Source organism: Perca flavescens, chromosome 20, assembly GCF_004354835.1.
Source record: "Perca flavescens isolate YP-PL-M2 chromosome 20, PFLA_1.0, whole genome shotgun sequence".
Classification (NCBI taxonomy): Eukaryota; Metazoa; Chordata; class Actinopteri; order Perciformes; family Percidae; genus Perca; species Perca flavescens.
The window spans coordinates 17519832-17546637 of record NC_041350.1 but is presented as its reverse complement, the minus strand read 5'-3'; the positions used below and the strand labels follow the sequence as shown (position 1 = coordinate 17546637).

General features: G+C 40.0%; 3 protein-coding genes across 4 annotated transcripts; 1 reads left to right on the top strand and 2 right to left on the bottom strand.

The window, feature by feature from the left end:
* The first annotated feature begins 626 nt into the window (after positions 1-626).
* On the top strand, positions 627-3641 carry LOC114546670 (akirin-2). The gene is made up of 6 exons (XM_028565626.1): positions 627-822; positions 1154-1327; positions 1536-1679; positions 1800-1949; positions 2806-2877; positions 3018-3641. The coding sequence occupies exons 2-6, from the start codon at positions 1156-1158 to the stop codon at positions 3026-3028; spliced, it is 549 nt and encodes a 182-aa protein (XP_028421427.1). The 5' UTR covers positions 627-822; positions 1154-1155; the 3' UTR covers positions 3029-3641.
* On the bottom strand, positions 2650-11851 carry orc3 (origin recognition complex, subunit 3). 2 transcript variants are annotated; one of them, XM_028565624.1, is made up of 20 exons: positions 11600-11849; positions 11377-11428; positions 11203-11300; positions 10645-10783; positions 10326-10430; positions 10005-10168; positions 9752-9891; positions 8690-8849; positions 7701-7814; positions 7412-7545; positions 7131-7194; positions 6914-7030; positions 6720-6799; positions 5719-5852; positions 5451-5545; positions 5247-5344; positions 4990-5131; positions 4790-4906; positions 4388-4467; positions 2650-4176 (listed from the first exon to the last, which is right to left on the bottom strand). In XM_028565624.1, exons 1-20 carry the CDS (start codon positions 11621-11623, stop codon positions 4071-4073), a joined length of 2163 nt encoding a protein of 720 aa, XP_028421425.1. In that variant the 5' UTR covers positions 11624-11849; the 3' UTR covers positions 2650-4070. The 2 variants fall into 2 exon arrangements, with proteins under 2 accessions (XP_028421425.1, XP_028421426.1); XM_028565625.1 differs by lacking the exons at positions 2650-4176; positions 4388-4467 and adding an exon at positions 4468-4568 and having other exon boundaries at positions 11600-11851.
* Positions 11852-12606: 755 nt separating this feature from the next.
* Positions 12607-25877, bottom strand: znf292a (zinc finger protein 292a). Its single transcript, XM_028566191.1, has 8 exons — positions 25652-25877; positions 23544-23698; positions 22518-22596; positions 22035-22170; positions 21680-21882; positions 21309-21445; positions 19284-19425; positions 12607-19160 (listed from the first exon to the last, which is right to left on the bottom strand). Exons 1-8 carry the CDS (start codon positions 25799-25801, stop codon positions 13035-13037), a joined length of 7128 nt encoding a protein of 2375 aa, XP_028421992.1. The 5' UTR covers positions 25802-25877; the 3' UTR covers positions 12607-13034.
* Between the last annotated feature and the right edge of the window lie 929 nt (positions 25878-26806).

Here is a 26806-nt window from a genome sequence, read left to right as displayed (position 1 = left end):
GACTATACAGTAAAGGGTATGCTAAGATATATACAGTATGAACATGTAGGCTACAGCAATACAGTAGGCAAAATATATAGTGCAGGTATAAGTACAAGTAATGGCAATTACCTGTGACCCACTACTTGTAATGCCTAGTCAATATTGTCTAAATGTGGACGTAAATAATAAGCAGTTCATTCAGAGAAGAATTTTGTATTTGTTTAACTTGAGGACTTTTGGGCCTTAAGAGATGAAAATATTCCTCACAACAACAAAAAAGCAAAAACTAAACTAAAAAGCTACTAAGAAATAAACATACTTTTGTGTAGAGAATAAAGATTTTATCCACTGCATCATAAAGCGAAGTCAACTGTGTAACACTGCCCTCCTGTGGAAATAAAAGAGACATAGGCTAATCCAAGACAATCCATTGTCTTTATTATTCCCATGGATGGACTGATACTGATCATACAGATATATGTAGTTGTAGTTTATCGAATAGTATAATGCGGCTATAATGTAACCAAATTAAATTCAAAACGTGAATTTTGGAAAATGTAGGCTATAATTAGGACGACATAAACCTTTAATTCCTCATCTTTTACTTTGTTTTGTTTTACTACATGACCCACAACTCATTGCAGCGCAGTTCGCACGTGACGTCACAAACCGGAGAAGCCGACAGACCCGTATCAAAAACAAGCAGCTAAGTAGCGTTAGCTAGCTCCCCAGACAGTTGGCCCGCAGCCGGCGGATCGTCACCTCAACTTTTGGGAAGCAACTTTTAGAACAACACGAGTTGTTGATCGCAGCTGAACAGACCAGCTTTCCTCCGTAAAGGTAAGAGACAGTTTAATTCAAATGTTCACCAGAGCGCACTGTTCTACCAACGGAAGCCAAAGCTAACGTTAGCTTTGTTTTCTTTTTGATTATTGGCTAGCAAGCACGGCTAGCGTTAGCTTGTTAGCAAATATTTAAAGCCTCAGCTGCGCAGTATGTATAGCATGTATTCTTCAGCGAAGGGAATTTATTTTAGCAGAACTACTGGCACTGTAATAAGCCAATCGTGTCAAAGAATAACCATGGTTAGCAGTTAACTGAAATCATGTTATCGCTTCATTATTGTCCTGTTTCGGTATTTTGCACCCCCTCACCCTTAAACAAACTGAAGTCATGGCGTGTGGAGCCACCCTGAAGAGGACCATGGATTTCGATCCGCTGATGAGTCCTACGTCCCCTAAAAGAAGAAGATGCATCCCCGTGTCCCCATCGTCCTCATCCCCTAGGAAGTACCTTAGCATGGAGCCCTCGCCATTTGGGGAATCGTCGTCAAGGCTCAGAGCAGGTAATATTATCGTTACCAATGTTGGCAAGGTTGGCCTGCTTGATGGCTAGCCAGGGGCTTGAGATGCATTAGCAACACGTCAAATCACATAACAAACCAGACGACAAATATGCTTATTAATGTTAAAGTGTAGTTGTGGACTCCTAACGTGACAGCTGTTTGTAGCCCCCTAGTTATATCTTTTTTTACTTTTCTTTTGTCCCACTAGAACAAATCCTCAACAGCATCAAGCAGGAGTACAAACGCATTCAAAAGAGGAAGCATCTAGATGGAGGCTACCATCAGTCAGAGTGCGGCTATTCTCCAGGGTCCCCATCCCAGTCGTCTACTATGAATGTTTCCAGCATGCCAGGTTGGTTGAGTAACACACTGTCTACAGGATAGGCTGCTCAGGAATGACTGTGACATGTACAAAGGCAACCAGAAATACCACACATGCCTTGATTCTTAGGTTTTTGTTTGATTTGTACAGGAACATCCTCTGGAAGCGTTTCTCCTACTAGAAAAGAACAGCCATTATTCACCCTCAGACAAGTTGGAATGATCTGTGAACGCCTGCTGAAAGAAAGGGAAGAGAAGGTGCGGGAGGAGTATGAGGAGACCATGACTTCAAAACTGGCAGGTTAGTAGCTAGCTACACATTGAGCGAGTTATGACTCAGAACATCACAAATCAACCAACAGTCCAAAACCTAAAGGTATCCTATTTCATTACAATTGATAAGCAGGAACTAGTAACTGTTTGTTGCTGCTGCTGCTGGTTGATAAGCAACATTGCTGTTAGTCAATTTCCTGTCAATTGATTAATGCACTTATCTTTGCAGTATAGTTGTTTGTTTTTTTTGATTGTGAAAGATGATCAGTACTAAATTCAAAATGAAATCTATAAAATTATAATTGCCTAACCCAAAGTCATGTTTTAAGTGTTTTGTCTGACTAAGCTGTAAAAACAAATTAATACATTTTTATTATTTTGTTTATTTTTCATTAACTTTTGGAAAGATGTTGCAATTATTATAGTTAAACAAATCAACAGTGAAAACACCTTGAACGGTCATAATTTTCCTGTTTTACCTTTTTTTTCATTCAGAACACAAGACAAAATAAGTTTACTTGCAAAACAATGTTTGTTTTTTTGCAATTTATTCTTTTTGTGATCATTAGGAGCCAAAATCGTAATTGCACAGCCCTACTGTGTATAGTTAACCAAGGAAAACAAATCCTCAAAATAATGACACTGTAACAGGCAAATGTTTGGCTGTAATTTTACTTCACAAAGCCAGACTTGAATATGAGAATAGATTGATTCCTGACCCCAGTAAATATGTTTTTAGTAGTATTTATTTTAGTAAGTTTGTGATCTGTACCATAGTTAAAAGACAAGTCTCTGGGAAAATGATAATATAAAAGACTAATGCACAATGTTTTACGTTGAGTTGTACAATAGTAATTCTCATTTCCTGTCCTGTAACATTTCAGAACAATATGACACCTTTGTGAAGTTCACACATGATCAGTTAATGCGACGATTCGGGGAGCAACCAGCAAGCTGTGAGTTATTTCCTCCACATTCCTGTCTCACTGGCAATACTCTGTGCAAAAGTATTGGATCTTGGTTTTTGCTCTGCCTTTTGAAGTTTAAAGTAACAAGTCTGGTTTCTGTATTTTTGTTTTATCTCCCTCTTCTCCAGATGTTTCCTGAGTGTGGCCCAGAAATCTTTGCAAGACTGCCTTCTCTGGCTGCAAGCTATCATGTGATATCTCAAGAAAGAAGAAGAAAAACCTCATTAAGAGATTCAGTTTAGCTAGTTTAAATGAAACTTTTCTTACTGTGCCATATTTCTGTCTTTGGGCAAAGGTTTCTATATAAAGCTGTTGTCAGTTACCTCTCTGTTGTAAGCAACTAGGTGCTTCCTTATGTAAATGAATGGATCCTTTCTCTACCAGTGGCCTATGTTCCTCCTGCTGTACGTGTATCTACAGTTATCTCACTTTTGTAATGATTCCCAGCATTCCAGGCTTTGTCACTCGTTTTGTTTGTTACATGTAAATATGATAAAGCAGTGCAAGAGTTTTACTTAAGGTTTGCTGGTCAATCTGAGAGGCAGTGGAAGAAACACAGCAGAACAGAGAATATGTTTGCAGTTCATGTTCATTGCTTTTAAAAAATGGGCTAATTTGATTATTGATCAATGAAATTTTTTTTTTTTTTTCTCCTACCAGTGTTTTATTTATTTTGACTTTTGTTTTGCCGGTATTACTTTGAAACCAATGTACTTATTGGGGAAAAAACAATAAAAATCTTCTAAGTTGTTTTGATGCATGTTAGACATTTCATTTCTATGGTAGTTATATCTTACACCGGTTATCAATGAACGGTATACTATGCATACTATACTTATGCTGTGCCTGCAGTATAGGAACATATTGGCTCAACCATACCAAGATAAGTTTCTAGAGAATCTTATCACTTCAGATACTTGTACTGTTTTGTTGAACATCCAGTGTCTGATATGTTTATACTATCTCTAAAAGGTACAATGGGTTTTGCTCATTGCGCAGCTAAGAATAAAAACGTGTACGGCACCCTGATTATCAGACGCTACTGCCATACGTTTTATTAGAAGGGGAAAATGCAGTACAAAATATCAATCCAAGTTAAGTTCGATAAGAGCTTAAATGAAGGGAGACTGCAGCCACGGGTGTACGTTAAAGACGTGTGCATGGTTTCTTTTTGGGTTCGGTCAGCAGCCTCCCCAGGTGAGTCGAGCCACATGGTCAGTCTTCTGCTTGGTGGACTTTATGAAGCCCAGAAATTCGAGCTCTGACACAGCTCGGATGAAACGAGCGCTAGAAAACAAGCTAAGGAACAACATGTCTCAAATGAGTATTAAACTCTGGCCAAAAGTAAAATCGCCTCATGTAACTATATTGTATGAACTAACTTGTGTTACATGTCCCTAGAGCAAACAATTATGACATTAAGGGAGTAATAAAATGTTGGTATAGCATGATGGGGGGGGGGGGGAACATGTTCGTAGATAAAGTTACGGAAGGATACTGTTTGACCTCATCCACTTTCCCGAAATTGTCAGAATCTGGATCGTTACCCTCAGCAGCAGAAACCACAGTGGCATAGGCCTGGAAACAAACAGGTTTATTCATGTCAGTATCCAGTCCATTCTAGGCCGATTTTCAGATCAATAACATGACACAGTGATCCTCAGGATCAATGAAGCCTTCTGCAGAATGAAAAACAAACCATCAAATCAGCAATCATCAAAGTTTGTAGGGCAAAGGTGCCAGTATTGTAAGTTAAAATGGAACGCTGCATAAACATTATCATCTTTTGTTTTTCCTTAAAGATGTTGGTTGATTCAGCTGAATTAAATTATTAGACAAATATAAAATGATTGATTTACATTATTAGACAAACATCAAATTATTCTGTATATAAACTCACTTCCAGCCAGTCGTAAAGGTTAATCAGCCTGCCGCACTCCAGATGGAGTTTGTACACGATGCAGATATCAGGTGCGGCATTAGAGACCGTCCCATCCTCAGTCTTTAGGCGGTCATTCTGGAAGAAGAGGCTCTGATGAAGTACTTTCATTGCTTTCAGTTACTCCTCATGTTAAGATAGACACTTGATAAGACACGTACCTGAAGATAATAGAAGGGACTGTTGAGTGCAGCCTGAATGGAGGTGCGAGGTGTTGCGTTGAGGTGGCGTCGCACAGTGGCAGAAGAAGCGTAGTAGCAAACTTCATTCAGTATCTGAGACTCTGGGGGAGACAGGTGACTCCTAGGTGGGAGAGAGAGATGTTAGCCGAAGAAGAATTTCTACCATATTCATGTAATTTAATGCTTGCATAAAAATCGTTACACTTTCAGCAGAGCAAGAAGATAATATGCCTCACTTCACTAAGCTGTCAATGAACTCAAGGGCTTCATTTCGCAGAACCTCGAACGGACTCAGTTTCTTGGATCTCCGAGATTCGTTCATCTCCAGCAGCGTCTAGAATACGTAACCAGACAATTTATGGATCAAACACATCAGCAAGGTGGAGAATCTCCTCACAGAAATCCTGTGACGATAACATTCTTCATAAAACCATGAAAACCTTCTGCAGTTGGGCCAGATCAGTTTTCTTTTGAAGATGCTTTAGTGGGGAGGTGATACTGTCTTCCACAGTGGGGGGAGGTTCAGCAGCTACTGCTGTTTAAGAACAAGACAAGATCATTTTAAGGAGTGTTGCATATCCATTACCTTCAGTAATAATTATTTGAGAACAGAGACTTTTCCAGGGTGAACGCAAAATCAGGGAAAGTAAGAATCTATAAACAGAGAATGACAACATGTGGGCGCGCTACTTCATTTTTACTACTTACTGTCCAACTGCTTAAATTTGGCGATTATGTCTTCCAACTGGACAAGAGCGCTCTTTATCTTCTTTGACTTGGCAGGCTGCAGAATCTCCGCACATCTCTGTAGCAAAGCAATCAGCTCATCTTTAGCCAGCATCCTGGAGCAAAAGCACAGGAGATTTACAATTTGAATGGTACAGCTTGAGTGCCTAACTTCAGACTGGGGTGTTTTTGGACTAAAGTCTGGTATGTTCACAGTTAAAAGCCAGTGTCAAACAACAAATGGTACAATTTTACTGTACAGTATATTAATGGCTATTTGGCCATCAGGAGGAGCAATAGTCCTTGAATATGTGGCCATCTAGCAGTAACGTGTAAATAAAGACTAGACTAGAAAGGAAGAAGTACTGCATAACATAGTACAAATGTACTATATCCATGACGTTCCACTTCCGGGATTGCTCCGTTGCCGCCGGAAAATCCGCCACATTTGACTCATTTAGGCCGGACATCCGTTGCCTTGGGCTTCCTTTGTGTTGGCATTTTAAACTCCGGTGGATTTCTGAGGACTATGGTTAACTGCTCCTCAGATCTCTGCAGGGTAAATCCAGACAGCTAGCTAGACTATCTGTCCAATCTGAGTTTTCTGTTGCACGACTAAAACAACTTTTAAACGTACACGTTCCATCAAAACAAGTTCCTTCCAAGCCTATTTTGCAGCAGCACTGTGGCTTTTCTCCGGTGCTTAGCACTGCCCAAGATTATTGTGACTGGTTTAAAGAAATGCCATTAAACCAGAACACATTTTCCTCCCATCCCGGTATGCTATATGGAGTAGCCAGACCCTCCTCCAGCACGCTTTGGAGGAGGGTCTGGCAAAGCGAGACTACTACAAATGAGACACCGTTATAACACATTTAAAACTGAAGGACTCTTTATCGAAGTGCCTTGAGTCTAGTGAAGACTAATTATCATCCTTTTGTTAGTCCCACTTGTTGATATACAGGTTAAATATCCAGACTTACTTCAGAAGCTTCATGGCTGACTGGTAATCCTCACTCTCCCATACGTTCTTCTCCAGACATATTAAATGGAGCTCTCTGATCTGTAACACACAGATAATTCAGTGTTACATCAAGCCAGTTAGAAAAAAAAAACTGAAACTGAAACTTCAACACTAACAAGAAAGTTTTACACCTATTAAGCAGTTATTTCTTGCCTGTTTTCCGAGGGGGTACCGAGGTAAGGATGAGGTCAGAGTGTGGAGACACCTCAGGATGGGATAATAGTTCTTGTGATATTTGTGAAGGTCTTTTATCAGCTTTTGACACACCTCCTATAAAACAGAAAAAAAACTAAAGCATTAGATGCTGTCCAGGTACGTGCACTCGTTGTTGACCAATGCCTCAGGTGTAGCGATAAAACAAAGAATGCACCTTTAAATGAGTGTCATCCTTCAACAGATCCACTTGTTCCTGAGGTTCCTGCTTCTCTAAATACCTGGGAAAAACACACAGGTTAGACCTGATTTAAAGGCTCAGTTTTAAAACAATTTAATGCATACAGGCTACTAAACCACATAAAAAAACTTCAAAGTTGCCTGTGTGTTCACTGCTTGAAGCCAAACTAAATGGTATATTTACAGTTTCACGTTGTCTGTCCACTAAGAGTCATTGCACATGTGAAAACCAAATTGTCAGTGAATGTGTGTGTGAACCTCTTGAACGACAGCAGGTCCCTAATCCTCTCCAAGTCGAGGTGATCGAGCTGCATCACATTAAGCAGGGCATCCTTCTTCTTACAGCACAGCACACTGAGAGGCTGAGAGTGAAAGTGCTCCAGCAGGGCCAGCTGCACCAAGACAAAGCAGAAAGTTTGTTTACCGTGTGTGTGTGTGTGTGTGTGTGTGTGTGTGTGTGTGTGTGTGTGTGTGTGTGTGTATCTGAACTAGACAAACAGAGGATATGTACTGATAAGAGACAAAGTATTTACAAGCTACTCTGTACCTGAATGCCCTTGATAAACTTTCTCACTGAGAAGTCATGGTAGAGGAAGATGCTGATCAGCACCTGCATCACTTTACCGTTGAGCTTAAAAGGGAACTGCTTTGTCAGGATCAACTGGAAACAGACAAGACACATATTACAATAACCTTCCATGGATTTCATTTAAGCCGACACAATAGCTTAATAAATAATTTGGTTGGAAAAAAACTTGTTTCTTATAATTTTCTTATATTCATTTTGTATCTGTACGGACTAAAAGTAAACGAACAATCAAAATAACAAGTTTCAGTCTCAAAATTGATAATAGTGTTGAACCCATATCTCCTTTACACAGCCTCAACAAAGTGAAGAGTACAAGCTTCACAAAGTTAATAATTGTTATGGATTATATTATATGGCACAGGTGATCATGTAATTGTGTATATCACCTGTATGAACCCAGGTAGCCAAATCTGTCACATGTTAATAGAACATACTGCAAAAAAAAAAATATAGCTTCCATGATCAATAATACAGATTTCAATTAAACACATTCTACAAATAAGGTATATGTATTATCTTGGATTTGGCAATTTTAAATCATCTAATGAAATCTCAATAATGCAGAACAGCAGCAAAGATGTAGGTTTTGTGCTTCATTAAAGTTAAAAAAGTAAAGGGAGGGAGCTCATTTTCAAAATGTAGAAGTAAGAAAAACTCAATTGAAACAGTTGTACTTGTTTCAGCATCTTCCATGATTAGATGTTGTACAATACCCAGTATTTTTTATTTTTTTACAATGCAGTGTAAAACCAGCATGAGTACCTCAAATATGACAGGTTTTAACACTTTAATAGTACAACATTGGTTGGAAGCTTGGCAAATGTGAGCTAAGAGATTAACAGAAAGGCTTTCAGTTCAGGAAGCTCATAACATGATGCGAGTGTCTCCAGCATATTTCCTGAAAGTATTTCCTTTGCACTGTACTGTTTGCGAGAGTGAAAAACTACCTTGTCTATGACTGTGGCCAGGTGCTGTGTACAGGAGAGGGACTGGAAGAGCTCTATACACAGCAGGGAGGACACAGAGTGGGGCAGCATGTGTTGGATGGTGCTGGGTGACGTGGCGATACCGAAGATGAACATCAGGGGAAGACGTTCAATGTACCGGCTGAGGAGACCATGGAGAACATGTTCATGGAGATACTGTTTTGACATTTCAACTTACAAAGCCTAATACAAACTGTATCAATAGAAGACCGGATATTCATAACAAGGTGATGAATTAACTTTTTCTCAGCGGGTCACTTGGTAGGACACTGGTTTAACACTGGTTTAGGTGTAAGATAAGGTGCCAGCAAAGGCAAACTTGTTTACAGCTTAACAGTAAGCTGGACTGGAGGAGCCATATGGAGGCGGTGTACCTTAAGGGACAAAGCAAACTTTATTTTCTATTGAGGCTAAGGTCATTTAACATTTTCCAAACCTTGCTGAGCAGTGTCTATTATACAGTGGTGGCCAGTGCTCTGTTTTTTGCTGTGGCCTGTTGGGGAGAAGGCGTCCGTACGGCAGACAGAAACAGATTGGACAAGCTGATCAAGAAGGCCGGCTCGGTGGTCGGGGCTGAACTACAGACGGTCCAGCAGGTGGCAGAGGTCAGAACATTTAACAAACCGGGAACAATAATGACCAACCATGCACACCCACTCCACGACCTGAAGGTGATCAGCACCTTCAGTCAGAGACTGATTGCACCAATGTGCAAGTCTGAGAGATACAGGAAGTCCTTCTTACCAGCGGCTACAAGGTTTTATAATGCACAGAAATAACTATGCACTTATGGTAGTAGTATTTATTTATTGTATTTTAACTTATTAGGTATGGAAGATATTTGAGGAAATGTGTGATGTTATGTTTGTCTTGAAGCTGCTGTGGCACTGTAATTTCCTGTAAAGGATTAATAAAGGAGCTAACTATCTAAATGATGATCGTTTTATTGTAATAACATAAACAGGAGGAGACTGAAGCATTTACAAAATTACAAGGAAACCGTTAAATTGTTTTTCTAGTTACCTGCAGATGAGTATGAAATCCTGAAGAACTCTAGGGTTGAAAGCCTCTAAATCTTTGAAAATAATTACAACGGGAGGCTGCTGCGGACCGTCTCTGACAGGAGAACTACGTTTCTTTCCAGGAGTACCAGTGTTGGATTTCTAAAGTAAAGAGGGAAAATTGGTTTACGTGCTTTTTAGATGATCAAACTCTTTTTCATGCAACGAACTGCAAATGTAAAATCATGTACAGTAGTAATGCTTTATGGTCCCACCTTTGTTTTTGTATTGTACCAATCACAGAGTGTACTGAGTGAGCAGTGCACGCTCTTGTGGAGCGGAGCACTGGTCTGCTCAGCCTCCTCCTCTTCCTCATCATCCACAGTCACAGCTTTGCCCATCAACCTCTCCAGGACCCTCTTCATCAAATGCTTCAATGCTGAAATGATAAAACAAACAGAAAAACTTGAAAGCACAAACTGTAACGAGTGTACATGACAAAATAGTTATTAAGCTGCAACCAGTACTATTCTTAGATACATAAAGAGTAAGGTTTCTTTAAAATCAAAGGCAGTGCGATCCTCTGAGTCCCTTACCTCCGCACTCTTTGGCCTGTACAGAGGCCACGTGAGGAGTAACAGACTGCTGGAGCAGGTCAGACAGACTCTGGAAGGTCATGTCATGGTCCGGGACATTCACACCTATGGAGGATATCAAAAGAAGACAAATTGTATGACTGTTATCTATGTTAGATTATGATAAAAAAAAAAAAAAAAAAACTCCAAGGCATACCACAAGACTGGTCAAAAATAAAGCAATCGGGAATAATTTGTTTCCATTACGTTCTACATTGGCTGTTGTTTGAATGATCAATCAGTAAATGTCATATGTGTTACTGCCTCGTCAACAACATACCAAGCACAAGAGCCGCTGTGGGAATCTCACTGGCCCTCATCTGTGATGCCCAGTCACTGTGTTGGCGAGTGGTTGAGCACTTCCTCGTGAAGTCCAGCAAGCTGTCCAAGATGTTCCTGTTGAGCTCATCCTGTAAAACCTTACAGGCAGCAAAAAACATGTTAGACTTTATTTACTTAACAATTTCAAATCTATAAATTGTTTATGAGACCCTGTTAGAGGCTATTATTTAAACGCCATTGTTTACCATCGCCTTTAGAGGGTTTGTTTAAAAATAATCACAGATGGGCATGTGGAATGTCCTGTTTTTGTGACACTGTTTTGGCTTTGTATCATATAAGTTGTTGAGACACCACTAATGGGCCTCGCAAAGCTCCAAAACATGACATACATGTTCAGTGCAATGATTATACTGTATAAAAATGTAACATTAACAAATAATGGCACCTCCATACCAGAGAAATATATCTTGTGAATCTATTCAACTCCATTGTTCAACAATACCACCTTTAACCAACTTTTATTGTAAGTTCTGTTGAGATGAATATCTGTTGTTACCTCTGTGTCCGTTTTAATTTGGTCCCATAGATCCTGACAAAGTTTGAATCGTTTTTCACTGTTCTCAGCACCTTCACAGCCATGGATGAAATAATCCGCTGTGGAGAAATAGCATCAAGGTAAGAGCAACCTATCAAGTGAGGATACTCTCCTGTAAACATGAATACAACTCACCCAAACTGAGTGTCTTTTTCTTCTTTGCACTTGGCTTAAAAACAAAGCAGCCCTGAAATATCAACGGCCATAAGTTACAAACAGTGCCAGTTAACTATGAACATAAACAAATATATGAAACATTGATTTGGCCATGCTGTGTCACGACTGCCAAGCTCGTTTCATGAGGTTTATGAAGCTTAACGTTAAATGAAACATACATAACGTCAGAATACTAAGTTACCTTGGACACAGATGAAGTAGACATCTTGCATGAAACGTTAACGGTTGTTTTATATTTCCGTCTGGATAAAAGTGAGACAGTTCGGTTTGACCATAGACAGTAACTATATAAACGGTTTGACAAACTAGCTACTACTTCCCGCCAATGTGACGTTTACGGAAAGGGTTGTGTTCAGCGCGCGTGTTCATAGATGGGTCAAGTTTTAAATTATCGGGCATGATTAACGCGGTCATAACCAAATGAAATATGACAAATGAGACTTAAAGTTTTTAAACTTAGTTTAGTTTAATTGCGTTATTCCTCTCCGTAGTTTTAATGGCGGTGGCGGTTTTTAAACACTGCTGATCTTGAACACTCCCGACCCTTTAAAGCATCCCTGGTTTCCCTGTTGTGGCCTCTCTGCAGGTTTCCTGTTGCATTGTTTCATATTCATATTCATGACAAGCATGTGAAGGTGATGCTCCACAATACTACGTATAACCATAGACTGTTAATATACAGTCTATGGTTATAACTAATACTATTCGTTTTAAACATTTATATCAGGATGTAAAGTTTAACTTGTCTGTATTTAGTTATTTATGTCATATTTAATATTTAGCTATATCTGTCAAGTGTGTGAATACTACAATATAGGTCTCAAAAAACAGGGACTTCATTTTCCCCTTTTTAATATTTACTGTCTTTAGTTAGCATTGTGCATATTGTATACTGTTTGGGTGTCTATACTTACACCATGTCAGACATATTTTTATCTTTTTATGTACTATATATAAAAACATGTTTTAAATTAATTTGTAGTGATTTGAATACAACATGCTTTGGAACAAGAATTTCACTCGAAAGATTTCTGGTGGTTTCTATGCAGATAATAAAAAACTGAATTTGTACAAAGAATGTCCTTTATTTTCATGCAAATTAAGTCCAGTTGTTATCAAATTTACTCTACTGTAAACAAATACGATATGAAAAACGCTGCAACACAAAAAAGATCTGCAGACAATATGTTACAAAAACCAGTAACATTTTATTGAACACTTTGTGGAAGACATGTAAATATTACAGATAGGTCTACTAGTGTTGAAAAAGGATAAAATAAATACAAACAGAATTTGAAATCCCATAGGGATATATAAAAACAGTTTTTCTTTAAAAGTCTCCATTTAGCAAAAGAAAAAAAAAAAACTTCAGTACTAAGCATAAATACAAACATGATCTAAAATCTATGCCCTATCGATTACCTGGTTATTATAGCTAACATACATACTTAAAATCATCCAAGACATTTTTTCATTAAGTACAAAATAGGCCATTTTATCGTTAACTGTGACCATTACTGTTAACAGTTGGAAATCTGATGCATTAACAAACAAACCATTCTGCAGCATAACCTCTCAAATCCTGAGTGAGATCGAGTTGAAAACTAACTATCGGGCTATGATCGGCTATAAAGCCACTTTTTTATTATGACTATTGGCCTCATGTCTTGTAGCTGCTTTAGCAAAAGATCAGCACCGTCTGAAAATGTTTTATCCATGACAATTTTGACATTGCTCACAGATTTGAGATTAAGAGGATTTCTGAAGTCTATTAGATTCTCGCAGCCTCTGAATTCATCAGTTATTTTACTTTTCATTGCAGACTTCTGTTTGTTAGTTTGTTGTCTTTTGGACGGCAGTTCAGAACTAGATTTGTCACTTAATTTGCGTTTGGAAGAGTGGGTTGACTCTGCGGTTTCCAAGAACTTAAGGAAAGAGTCCTCGAGTCCTAAAGGTTTGAAAGACCCTGGCATAACCCCGTCGTCACGTTGTTCTTGGGCTGTAGGGGTACCAGGATTTGAGTTCTCTCTTGAACTGTTAACAGTCAAACGATTCCTAAGGGTCTGCATCCTCTCCGGACAAGCTGGTGTTGGATGTGCAGGCTTTCTGGGGCGGCCTCTTTTAGCTCCACCGTCTGTCCCAGTGGAAGCTTGAGATTCTGCACTATCATCGTTGGACAGCTTGCTGTCTTCTTGGCCTATTTGATCCACCAGCTCATCTGTTTTCTGGTCACTAGGCTTTTCGCCATCATCTAGCGGTGTCTCCTCAGAATCAGAGCTTGACGCGCCCTCTGATTTGCTTGAATCTTTGAATCTGGCGCGTGAGTACTTTTTGCAGAAAATGAACTGGCTCCTGTGGTCTTCAATGTATCTTTCTGTGAGGCCATGAGTGGTGTAATGCTTAAACATACTTTTTTCAGCCCGCTCCACTGCATCACAGCCTATTATCATGCATGGGTACTGCAGGGCGGACTTTTTGGTGCACATGGCTGATGCCTCATCGTGTGATTTTAGTGTAGGCTTTCCAAAACTAGTCCAGTGTTCAATGGACTTCCCCTCTTTCTTTTTAGTGTTTTTCTTCTTCACTTTGAACTTGTTCTCAACGTTCTCTTTCCCGTTAACCCCTGGGAAGAGCCCAATTGATTTAGTCCGTCTTCCGTCACTTGTTTTAGGATCATAAACATATTCGTGCTTTTTTATCAGGTGACGGAGGAGGTTTGATTTTGTAGTGTAAACGCGGTCACATGCTTCATACTCGCACCTGAAAGTTGGGTCAACTGAGCCGCTCTCAGAGATTGCGATTTCCTTGTGGTAATTCTTAATGTGCTCAATGTACTTTTCCACAGAGTTGAAGGGGAGAGCGCACTCCGGCCGGTCACAGTTGAAAGTCCCTATGGTCATGCTCGCCATCATGGCAGTGGCTTTGTCACGGGTAAACTTGTGAAGTAGGAGGTAATGCTGCACCAACCTTGTGATTCCCATGAACACCCGTGAACAGTTTTTCACTTGGCACCTGACTTCATCATCTTTGTCTATGCTCTGAGGGCTCTCCTGTCCATTATTAACGCTTGTCTTTTCGGTGTCAGGTTCAGGTTTGCCGGGAGGCAGGGATGCCTGATGCATGGCCCTGTAATGGAGAATCAAATTTTGCTGGATGGTGAATGCGGCAGTGCATCCTTCATGAACACAGCGATATGGTCTATATGGACTGTAGGCGTCTGTTTCACACATTTTGAGGCTCAACCTTTTCTGAGGTTTCTCTTGCCTCTGGTGTTCATCCTTTGTTGGTGTGTTTTTGGAGCTGCTGGGTTTCTCTGGGGAGGATGAAGCAGATGTAGAAGAAGGGCTGGACATTGGCTCGTTTACTTTGCTAAAGGATGCATCTGATCGTCCGTGCTGCTCCTTTGCTTTGCCAACCGGACTGAGTTTCTCTTGTAAACTGGATTTCGGTTTCACATCTGGACTCTTGTTTACAACAGCCACTATAGGTTGCTCTAGATTACTTTTTTCAAGAACCGATGGTGCCACTTCACAGAACGACCCATCAGTCATATAGTTTTGAGGTGGTGGTAGTTGTGCGACAGTTGAAACCTCAGGCATGAAGCCCTGTTTAACTACATCTCCTGGTGAAGGGATTTGAGAAACTTCTGGATTGTTCTCATTGTCTGTTTGAGGTGCAATTGCAATGTCAAGTGGTTCTTGTTTTATAGCAGGTAATACAACCGCAGATTGTGTCGTGCGACTGGTATTGGCATCAGTGGTCACACGGCTAAACACGTCATCTTTGTTCAGTCTAAATGCACGCCTGTTTCGAGCACTGATCCTTAGCTTCTGCATTTCTGCCTTTGACAATCGATGGACTTTTTCATAGTGAATTCTTAAACCGGTCGTTCTCGTGAATGTTTTGGGGCAAATCTGACAAGGATATGGAGACAGTTTGGATGGGGTTTTTTTTAGTTCTTCAATCATGTCGTTAGAGTAATCGTGCATTCTACACAAGTGTTTGAATAACGCCTCCTTTGTCATAAATGAGTACTCGCACTCATCCTGGTCACATTTAAATGGTTTGGGGATCTTTTCAGAGGGCTTGTCATCACTTTTACTCAGTATTTTACTTTTTTCAATGTTGTGGGCTGTATCACAATGACTGACATTTTGCTCTAACGACAGAGCACTCAGCATCTTCCCTTGTGCAGCCTCAATCAAATCCAACCTTTGAAAGGCATGTGAAATTTCCATCAAGTGATCCTCTTGATAAGGTACAGTGAGGGCTTGATTAGCCAACACTCCGACTTTCTGTTGCTGGATTTCAGGGGAAACAGATGTGGTGTTTGAATAGTCCATTATATTTGAATTTTGGGGCTCCTGTTTTAACACCATGGGTGAAGTCAAAGTGGTCAAGCTACAAGATTCCTGTGAGAAATCCCCATTTGACATGTTGTATGTTGCTCCGTTAGTATCAGGGACATGGGGGTCATTGAGAAAATCAAGAAAAGATGTTGGCAGATCAGCTGTTAGGTCGATTTCATCTACAGGCCTGCACTGCGAGCGTTTAGATAAGTGACCCCCAAGAGACTTAGTGCTTGAGAACTCCCTGAAGCATCTCCTGCAGATGACTTTGCCATCCTTAATGATGGCTGGCCATTTGGTTCGCTTGCTCAACCTGCTGCGTTTTCCTTTCTGCATGTCAGGGTCACCAGCCTTTTCATCTGAGGGGGTAGGCTCACAGTCAGCACTAGGACAGTCTTCTTCGTAAGGGAAATCTGTGTGAATGACACTGTTTGGACTGAGCATGCCATCCACAGAGTTGTCCATCTGTTCATAACCAGGAGTGGGCACAATCTCTGTTTTAATTATTTCATTTGTAGCTTTTGATGCAACTTCGACCTCTGGGCTCAGACATTTCATGGGAATATCAACTGACGAGTCTTGAGTAGGACAAGAGTTTTCACTCTGAGTATACGGAGTGTGGTAACTTCCTTCAGGGAGGCTATCAATTGTGGAGATACTGTTTTCATTATCCAACTGACCTGTCATACTTGCACTCCTTTTTCCCACATCTACGCTGTCTCCACTGACTACTACTGGATGCATTAGTCCATACTGATGCCCTCCGTTATGTATTTGCCCTCCATTGTCAAGCATCAATGAACTGGACACATACTGAGACATCAAACTTGAATCTGAAGGAGCGTGTGACATAGAAGGACCATGTATAGCTGCCATTGAATGATCTCTATCAGTAGGGAGAGACGCTGTGGTTTGATAAGGGTCTGCCTGCCATTGAGGATAGCTCCGAGGGGGGTACTCATTCATGTTGAAGGTATCTGGATAGCAGTTATTCATGGGAGGTGAAGACCATGACTGGGACATGTCTGACTGCATCATTCCGCTGGGAATATTTGGGCTTCCCCATGGCGGGTACAGTGTGGGGTTCACCATTGGAGTGATGGGCACAGGCTCCATTGATCCAGGATAACACTGGGCAGGTGAGGTTGAAGATTCCATTGGGAAATCCATTTGCTGCATCCCAGGTTTGTTGCATAGTATTCCTGGCTGATTTGACAGCCTGTTCCCCTGGTTTTGTTGAGTCTGATTGGATGAAGCTGGCCGACTTGGCACCTTTTTTGCTGTAATTTTGGAGACTTTGTTATATTTCTTTGCCAATTTCCAATCTTCAAATATTTCAGGGTGTTGCTTCTTTACATGCCTAGACAGACTTTTGTTTGTACTGTATGCCCTTGTACATTCATTATATGGGCAGCAATGCAGGTTCTCCTCATTGCCAACAGTTGCAGTGCTGGAAGGATATCCTTGCACCCAACAAGGAATTTCTGTCTTGATTTGACTTGGAGAAATTATTTGTGGAATCACTTTTGGAAGATCATTGCCTTGTACATTATTAAGACCCTCTTCCTGTTGACTTGCCACAGGGATGAGTGGACTTGGTGAAGGATTTCCTGGTGGAATCTCACCTTGCCCAGCCACATTATGGTGCACATGAGGGGCCTCTGTTGCTGACTTGACACCAGCTGGTGCTGAAGTGGGGTTTGTCAGCGGAGTGTAGCATTTCTCTGGTTCTTTCATTTCAGGATGTGCTGCAGAATTCAGCATTCTTTCAATCGAGTGTTTCACTCTCACAGTAACAGCTTCTTTAGCAAGCTCTGGTAATCTGCATGGTGATGTGTTTACCATTGATGCCTCCTTCATATATACGTCTGTATTAATCCTTTCAAGGCTTGTGGTGCTCTCAGGTGGTGTTTCTACTTTTGGAGTCTCAGGAAGGTTTTGATTTGCAATGGGCAAATTGTTTACTGCATCATTTGTACTATGATTCTCTTGGTGAGACAAGAATTGAGACTGTGAGTAGAATATTTTGCCACAGTTATCTGTTTGGCAGGTGTAGGTAAGGTAATGCTGCGCCTCGTGATCATACAACAGGTAGGCCTCACTGAAAACTTGGCCACAGTTAGGGAACATGCACTGGGCTTTAAATTCAGGATGTGTTTTTCTATGCATGAGAAGCTCAGAATTTGAGTTAAAGTTTGCCTTGCAATCCAACTGTATGCAGATGTATGGTTTAGTGCCACAGTGCATTTGCAAATGATCATTAAGATGTCTGACATTAACAAACTGCCGTCTGCAATACTGGCACACCACTTTCTGTTTTTGTATCTCTAAAAACCTCATGGCCTCTTCGTCGTCCTTGTGAGATCTGACGTGAGCCATGAGGTTGCGGAAAAACTTGAAAGCCTTGGAACAGTTTTTGACAGGACAGAAACAGTCTTGACTTATATTTGTGTCAGATGTAGTTTGTTCTATCTTAACAGGAGACGCCAATTGGTCACCAATTTGAGGTTCAATTTTAACAGGACTAATGCTCACCTTAGCAGCAACTTTTGAATTTTTCGATGGACTTTTAGGGGACTGAGGGGGTTTGGTTACCTTTCTAGCAGCTTTCATTGCAGCTAGTCTCTCTTTGCAAGATTGCTTTACATGTGATGCTACATGTGGCTCTAAAACCTCCCTAGTTTCAAAACTGTCAGCACAAATTGGACAAAGATACACTCCATCTTTGAAGTGCTTCTGCGCATGGCGAACAATTCTGTGACCCAAGAACTCCTTGTCACACAAAACACAATACTGCATGTATGCGCGCCAGTTTCTGAACCGGGCAGACACAAAACCCTGCTCCCGAAGTTTTTTAGCCTCTCTGTTTTTTTCTCTTTCATCCGTGATTTCATTGAGTTCATTTGTAGTGGTTAGCAGAAAATCCTCCAGGTCTCTGTATTCAGGGAGTTTGCCAAGTGCACTTTCCACCTCTTGTTCATCTGTGTCATTGAGTGTGTCAATAGATGACACAATAGCTGCCTCCTCTCCCATCAGTGCCAAGCAGTTGCGTTTCAGTGTTTTCCAGTCCCAGAACTCTGGATCAAAAGGCCACTGTGTCTTGAAGGCCAGCAGTAACTCGCAGCGTAAAGAATTGGGCACTGGTAAACTCCCGTCCTCCTCAGGCTTTTGGTCAGGTTCGTTGTACAGTGACTCCACAGCATAATAAGAGTCAACGGTAGGCTGGAGGAGGAACTCTGTCAGCTGGCATGCACGCTTAACCTCTAGATCAGTTGGCAAGAGGCAGGAAATAGTCTTGCAGATGGTGGATTTGCCATCTTTATGGTCACTGGATGTCATTTTCAGAGCTTGAATGCACATTTCAACGCACACTGGAAGCCCCACCTCTCCAACCTACGGAAATAAAAAAAGTAACATAAATGCCAAGGGGCTTACAGATGCAGTACCATATGAGTCATTGTTGGTGTAAATAGTTATGTGTAATGGTTCTGCTATCAGCTACAAATTTGTGTTTACCTCGTTTTGGATGACTTTGATTAGAAACAGAATATGACAGACGCTTCTACAGAGAAGAGCCATCTCTTTGCTGTGTCCAAGAAATGCATCAGCTGACGACTCTAAACGCATGAGTAACTTACTCCAGAACAGTGTGAGTTCCCTGCAAAACATCACAAACACAACTGTTAAAAACAACTAACAAATATTTTCATTATTGATTCATTTTCCGATTCTTTTTCTGATTAGTCTATTTGAAATTAAAAAGTACATAGATTTTGGGCTGCAAATTTTAATGCCATCTCTCTGTGGTTAAAAGATTGGAATGATAGGATCCCTGCATGGCTCCAGATTGAAAAGGTTACAAGCAGCCCACATTCCCTCCCTGCTTTACTTTGCGCATCTCTATCATCACTAGTTAATAATATTAAGGATAATATAATTGTAACTCAATCACTACGCATCGTAAATCAGTTCAAAAGGTGTCTGGGTATTCAAAGTATTTCTATTCACTCACCAATAATACACAATCACCTTTTCCAACCATCCCTAATGGACAATGGCTTCAAAATTTGGTATGACAAGGGCATTCATAGTATTGAGGACCTGTATGTTAATGATACTTTTGCTAGCTTTGAACAACTATCCAGAAAATTCAGTCTGACAAATAATTATTTTTTCCGATACTTGCAAATTAGGGATTTTACTCATAAAAAGTTTGCTAACTTCCCTACACTCCCCTCTCCTTCTTGTTTGGATTCCCTATTGCGGGTCAATATGCTGACTAAGAGAACAATATCATTTATTTATTCCCATATCATGGATAGCTGCAACCTCTCTATTTCACATATTCGAGAACAGTGGGAAAATGACTTGGGGGCGCAACTGTCCCTGATGGGGAATGGGACATGGCTCTTACTAGAGTCCATTCTTCTTCCATATGCTCCAGACATTCTTTAATACAGTTCAAAGTGTTACACAGGTTGTACTTCTCAAAAGCCAAATTAGCAAGAATATTTCCGAACGTAGACCCATTATGCAATAGATGTAAACATACGCCAGCTACTTCCTGTCATATGTTCTGGTCTTGTCCGAAACTTGTTTCTTTCTGGTCATCCTTTTTTGAAGTAATCTCTAATGCTTATGCTTATAACATCTCACCCTCTCCCTTGGTTGCTATTTTCGGTTGGTTTTCTGATTCAACGGGATCTGCTCCCCCTTGTCATCTACAGAGGGTCATTGCCTTTTCTTCCTTATTAGCTAGACGCTTGATTTTATGTAAATTGAAGGCTGCTACTCCTCCATCACACCACCACTGGATCAGGGACATTATGCAGAATGTTAAGCTGGAAAAAAAAAAATCAGATGTACCCTCAACGGTTCCATCAACAGATTCCACAAAACCTGGGACCCTCTGATGACTTATGTGAACAATTTACCTGGTCTGGAACTGGAACTCTGAATGTTTAAACCTGCCCTTGGTCGATCCTGTCATAACGAATGTTAGGTGCACTTGTTGTTATTTTTATTTCTTTTGTTTTGCTCAATTTTTTTTGTTTTTTTCATCTCCTGTCGGTCTGTGACAAGTTTATCAGGTTGATTTTAGGTTAGGTCTGTCTTTGTCTTCTTGGGATTGTTTTTTTATGATTATTTGTAAGATAGAGAATATGATTGTTTAATGTAATAACTGGAAATGTACAAATAAAGTGTTTAAAAAAGTACATATATTGAGATTACAGATGGCCACAAATCTAAAAGTGTATTTTACTTTAACCATTGCTGTATCAAAGACAGTGAGTAATTTATTCCCATGCACATCTTCCCTCAAGTACTAAGCTATTAAGAGACATGGACCTTCAAACACAGAGTCAGCCTCTGCAATATGCTCAACAGTGAGGGTATCTTTGTGCACATGATTTTTACAGAGATTGCTTCATGGATAAAAGTAAAATTGTATAATATATTTGTTCCATGGCCACTGTATTCCTGAGACTAATTGTGTGTGTTTTCTAGAAGTATTAATCTGAAACAAACTGCAACACTTACCAGGCACAATAAACATCTCCTTGAAGAAGCTGTCGCTTGAGAAAGGCAGAACATAAGCAGAGAGCTCCTTTCTCATCTCCTTCTGACTCCAAGTTGCAGATCATTTCAAGAGCATCTTTACAGTCTATTGACGCAATCTATTAGAAAGAGAGAGAGAAATCAAATAACTATCTGACACATGACAACACTGTTGGGAAATTCTGTTATTAAATATCAAACGAGTGTTGAGTGATTACTGGATTTCTGTAATTGTTGCGCATATGATAAGAAAAAAGAACTTCATATACCATCACTGATCAGTTCAAGTTTTCAAGTGTTAAATATAATAACCTTTTGCGTACAAGGAACTGTTTCTGTGTGTCATTTCTTACCTCCTCCATTAGCTGCTCCTGACTTTTTGCAATGCAGATGCAAAGCAAGTAGGTTTGCTTGAAGTTTCCTTTTCCTTCATATCCCGGATACTCCGAACACATCTTTGCGAGGACAGCAGCTTTATCAACGCTGTCCACTTTGATTAGGTGCTTTATTCTCATGTTCAGAAGCGTGGCACCTTCCAACTCAAGATACTCACGAACTAAGAAACAAAAAGTAGAAAAAGACAGAGACAAAAGGTAAGAAACTGCAGATTAGATGTAGACAATTATAATACATTGAACATTTATAATTTCACGCAATTACAGCGTTACAAGTCAGCATGGAGCATGTTCAAACCCAATAAGAACTAACCTTGCTCAGTCTGAGGGGTTTGATCGGACAGGATGCTGCTTAGTGTGGTGTTGGACCAGACGCCATCCTGTTGCGCCAGAACTGAGAGCAGACAAAGCTGTGTGCTCCCACTTTCTTGCAAAAGGCTGTGTGCCAACTGCAATGGATGATAAATTAAGATGTAGTAACCTAATTACCAAAACGTGAGTCATACTAAACGTTAGACAGTCATAAGTATAAAATAACTGTTATGACAATGTCACTGTAGTGAATGTGTCAGCATTCAACAGTTTACATTTCTTCGAAAACAGCAGCGAAATGAACATTTCATGAAATGTCATTCTTGTAAAGAGAACTCACAGATCCAAACATTCAGCTAATATGTTTTTTTTATTTATTGTGTTTCAATGATGAGCTAAACCAAATGCATTCAAATTACTAAATAACTTTTCAGGGCTATTACTGCAAAGTACAGCCTCAGAAAAAGTCCTTGGGAATACTGACCTTCATAGAGGACTGGAACTCCTCCCATAAGGCACCAGGGACATGCTGGGGCAGTAAGAGTAGCAGCTCCACACAGCTCCTGTGAATCCAACACATTCATTTTTAAAGCCACATTTAGGTCAAGGATGTGCACACATCCCACAAATTAAGGGTAACCATACAAGAATAACTATTCACAAAGTGTGGTGCTGTAAAGTCAGTGTGGCATTTTGGATGACAAACAGGAGAAATGTGGGTGTAACTCAGAGGCAGCAAGAGAGAAACTTTAGTTACATGGATCGATTCAGGTGTACGTGTAGGTGTTATTAAATAGTCCCTTTTGTTTTTCATATGGTATTAATAAAAAACAGCTCAGAGTGGCCAGATCAGTAATTGTGATCAATTATTTACAAAATATGTTACGTCCTTGACAGTAATAATTGTTGCATCAGATTATCTTCCTTTTGTGTGTGCACTGCATCTCCATGTGCAAAGTATAGTCTGTAGCTCATCCCAAATATGTCGAAGCTCCCCAGTAGGTACCTCCCCAAAGGCAGCCTACATTTCTATTCAGCCGCAAGGACTTTGCCTTCATAACTACCTCAAGAGCGTTGTGTGAATAGTGCAGTAGTTCCTATATACTGTTTTTTATTATTTAAAATGTTTTCTTTGGGATGTGGGTGTGTTTTGTTTAATTATTATTGTCAAGTACTGTGCAACTTTCTTGTAAGATCGCTGTCTGTTTTTGCTGGCCAAAAAAAACTAACTACACCAGTGGAACTGCAAAGCAAACTAATGTTAGGTCTAATGTTAGGTCTAAACCATGTAACCCATTATTTGCCAAATCAACTTTACACTACTACAGGAAACTTGAGACTTAATGAAGATGCTTTCCCCAACATAAAATTCATTGTGTGTCATTAATGTGTTACACATATTACGGGTCAAGTTAATAGGGAAGATGTTGTTAGAAAGAATACGAAAAATAACACAGGATTTTAAGTAAAACGTATTTCCAGTGACACCCATGTTGGAGTTGCTACTCACAGTGATAACTTTTCAAGTAGGAGTGGCACGTTTTCACATTCGGAGGAGAGACAGGAGGCAGCCTTAGCAAAGCTGAGAATGGCCACAGTGTAGACCTCCAGCAAAGGCAGTGGATCCTCATCAGTTTTCCAACGACCAGCATGTTCCACAAGGACCTGGAAAACATAAAAATACTACAATTAGAATCTTTTTTTCTTGTTTTAAAGGCATCATAGTATAGAATAGCAGGCTGAAAAAATACCTGGAAAATAAAAATATAACTTTGTAAAAAATATATGTATAAATAACTAATATATTTCTTTAGCACAAAGAAAACAATTAGTCCTCCATCAAGCAAAAATACAGAACATTCTTTGTTTCTAGCTTCTCAAATGTGAGGAATATACAACTTTTCATTCATTGTAAATGTTTTTGCACCTGCCTAGATAAAAAAACTATTTGGAGACATTACCTTTTTTTCCACTGGGAAATTGTGACATGCATTCTTCACTATTTTCTGACATTTTATAAACCTAGCAAATAATCAATTAATCTAAAAACCGACAGATGAATCAATAATTCAAAACAAAAATAATAGTTAGGATTTAGCCCTATTTTGCTTATTTGTTAAGTATAAAAAGTAGTTTTTGTCCTTGTTTAAGATGTATGTATATACTTTCTTTAGCTCAGCAGTTGTATAGACAAATTACACTTTAGCCATGCCCCTTTAACAATAATATAAGCCAAGAAAATGTTGACCTTGGTGGTAAAAGACAAAATGTAGGCTAATTTTTGGATGAAGAATACAAGTCTTACTCTCCACTATCAAGGATGTGGGAAAAAATACATTTGGATCAATATTTACTGTTATTATATACTGATTATATAATATAGCCAAGATGTACACACAAAGACAAAAAAGCACCTAAGTTATGTGTGGCTCTGCAAAAAAATAACTTTTTAATCCCTCCCTCTTTTTTCCCTATCACCCAAGCACAAAAAAACGCCCAACCTAAATCAATGAAAACTCCCTCAATTCCATCAACACACAAATATTGATACAGATCAATTTCATCCTGAATGACTCCGATGTACCATGGAAGAGTTGTACTCTTACGAAACAAATCTCCATCATGAATTAACTGCTCACAACTACAGCATGCAGCCCGAGGCTCGTTCCCTTTTACTCAAATAACTTTTAAGTTGAATGAATTCCTCACTGCCGGTTAATGTGGGATAGAAAGAAACCAATACTTAAAAACTAATGTGGTGCAATGGCCGTAATCCTTGCAGTTAGTATCAGTGTGATATCATCTTAACGGAGACCTCGCTTGATATTTTCGTGGCAAATTAATAAGAAGGATGTGTAATGGAGTCAATGACCACTGCCACACTTTCCCTTTTAAATCACGGTCTCCGCCAGCTGCAGGAAGATCGGTTGCTATAACATTGACATCAATATAACATATTTAGCTTGTGCTGGTTATATGACCGTAATAAGCATCTCCGCTGATGTGGTTAGCTGGATTAATTAGTGCAAAAGGCCTGGGCTAGCACCTTGGAAAAAAAATCATTGATCTTTCCGTACAATAAAACCGCTTCACAAAAGTAACCCCTTTTTACACTAAGCTAAAACCTAAACCAGCATGGAGATGCAGCGTTAAAACGTTTGGATGATATGTTCCACGGAGAACACAAGCGTATAATTCAGTGCATATCAATGCAATCGCTCTGTAAAATCTCGCTAACGTAGCTACCCATTTTTTGCACAGCATGACCACTGCACAGGACAGGGGGACCCTGCATACCAGCTAGCAACATTCATTTGCTATTAGCGATCTGGCCTGGAAAATACGAGTAATACATGCACGCCGCGCACACATTGATGTGACTTCTCATCGCACTCATAGTCAGACTTTGCAAATAAGTTCATGCCACAGACGAACATCATTGAGAAAATGGCTGAAAATCACGGAGGAGTTTTTTTCCCCATCTTGAAATGCCAGGCTGCTAGCTAGGCAGCTAGCCCCTTAGCTACATTGTTGTAGCAAACGTAGACGCGCATCCTCGGCCAGGAAGCCAGAGGGGCTGCAGGCTCCCCGGGATGAGCAGCAGGAGAACGGGCTAACCTGGCAAAACTCCTGGCAGAAATGCAGAGAGGCTTCCAACGGTGAGTTCGAGCTCTCTTTCAAAGCTGTGGTCAAACCCTGGAACCGCTCTCGGAGCTCATCGATAGCTTTCCGTGTGTCATATTCCTTCTCTGTCTCCCCCTCCGCCATCTTCACAACAATCACGACCGCGTACGCACAGATGTTACGCTGCCAGACTCGCACACGCACGCGCACGCAGAGGGGGAAGGGAGAGCACACAGTGTGCTCCACATACACATGGATGTATTATACCCCTGATGTCAACAAAGCATCCATGGCCTTACAGTGACATAAAATGCAAACAGACTGGACGTGAAATGTTTGCTCATCAGCTATCAGCTATCAGTATGATTGGACTACTGGATTCCCCTGAAGACTCCAAAGATACTGAGGTCACCTCCAGGCACAGCATCATTAGACAATCAACCTCCAACATGAAGCAAAATCTATTATATTTTCACAAACATTTTAATCAACCTCCAATATCCCAAAGACACGATATTCTTATCTTTCTTGTAAGCTCCAACAACATCCCTGATTCAGCCACTTCACTAGGGATCAGTCAGCTGAAAGACTCCTGGTTAAGGCAACCCAAACCTAGCATGTTACTTTATAAATGGCGTAAAAGTGTTAATGATTGATGATTGTCTGTAAATTATTAGGAGCATTAAAAAACAGTGATGCCGAAATATCACTGGTTATTGTATACTTACTACGTATGACTTCTTGAAGTTTTATATTACCATCAAACTGTGGCTAAATTTATTTCCACAAATACACACATGGGTTTACCCTACTTTCTACACATCACCATCTACACACTCATAAAATGATTTAAGCATTTAAAGCAATTCTGAAGCAATTCTGGAGTTTTTCCATCATTCATCAGCAGATGAAGTTTGCTCAGTTGTCATGGTATTGTTAAAGTTAAACTTGGCTAATCATTTTTCCTTTTTTGGAGCATTTTAATGACTTCTCTTCAATGTTTGTTTCAATTTCAGTTCTGTTGTTTAATAGCTACGATAGATACAACATATTTTTGGCAATTCTGATTAGTCAGACATGGCACAAAACTTTTATCAACCTCAAAGTCAATTTTCACTTTCAGACAGTTACTTATGTTACTATTCCATA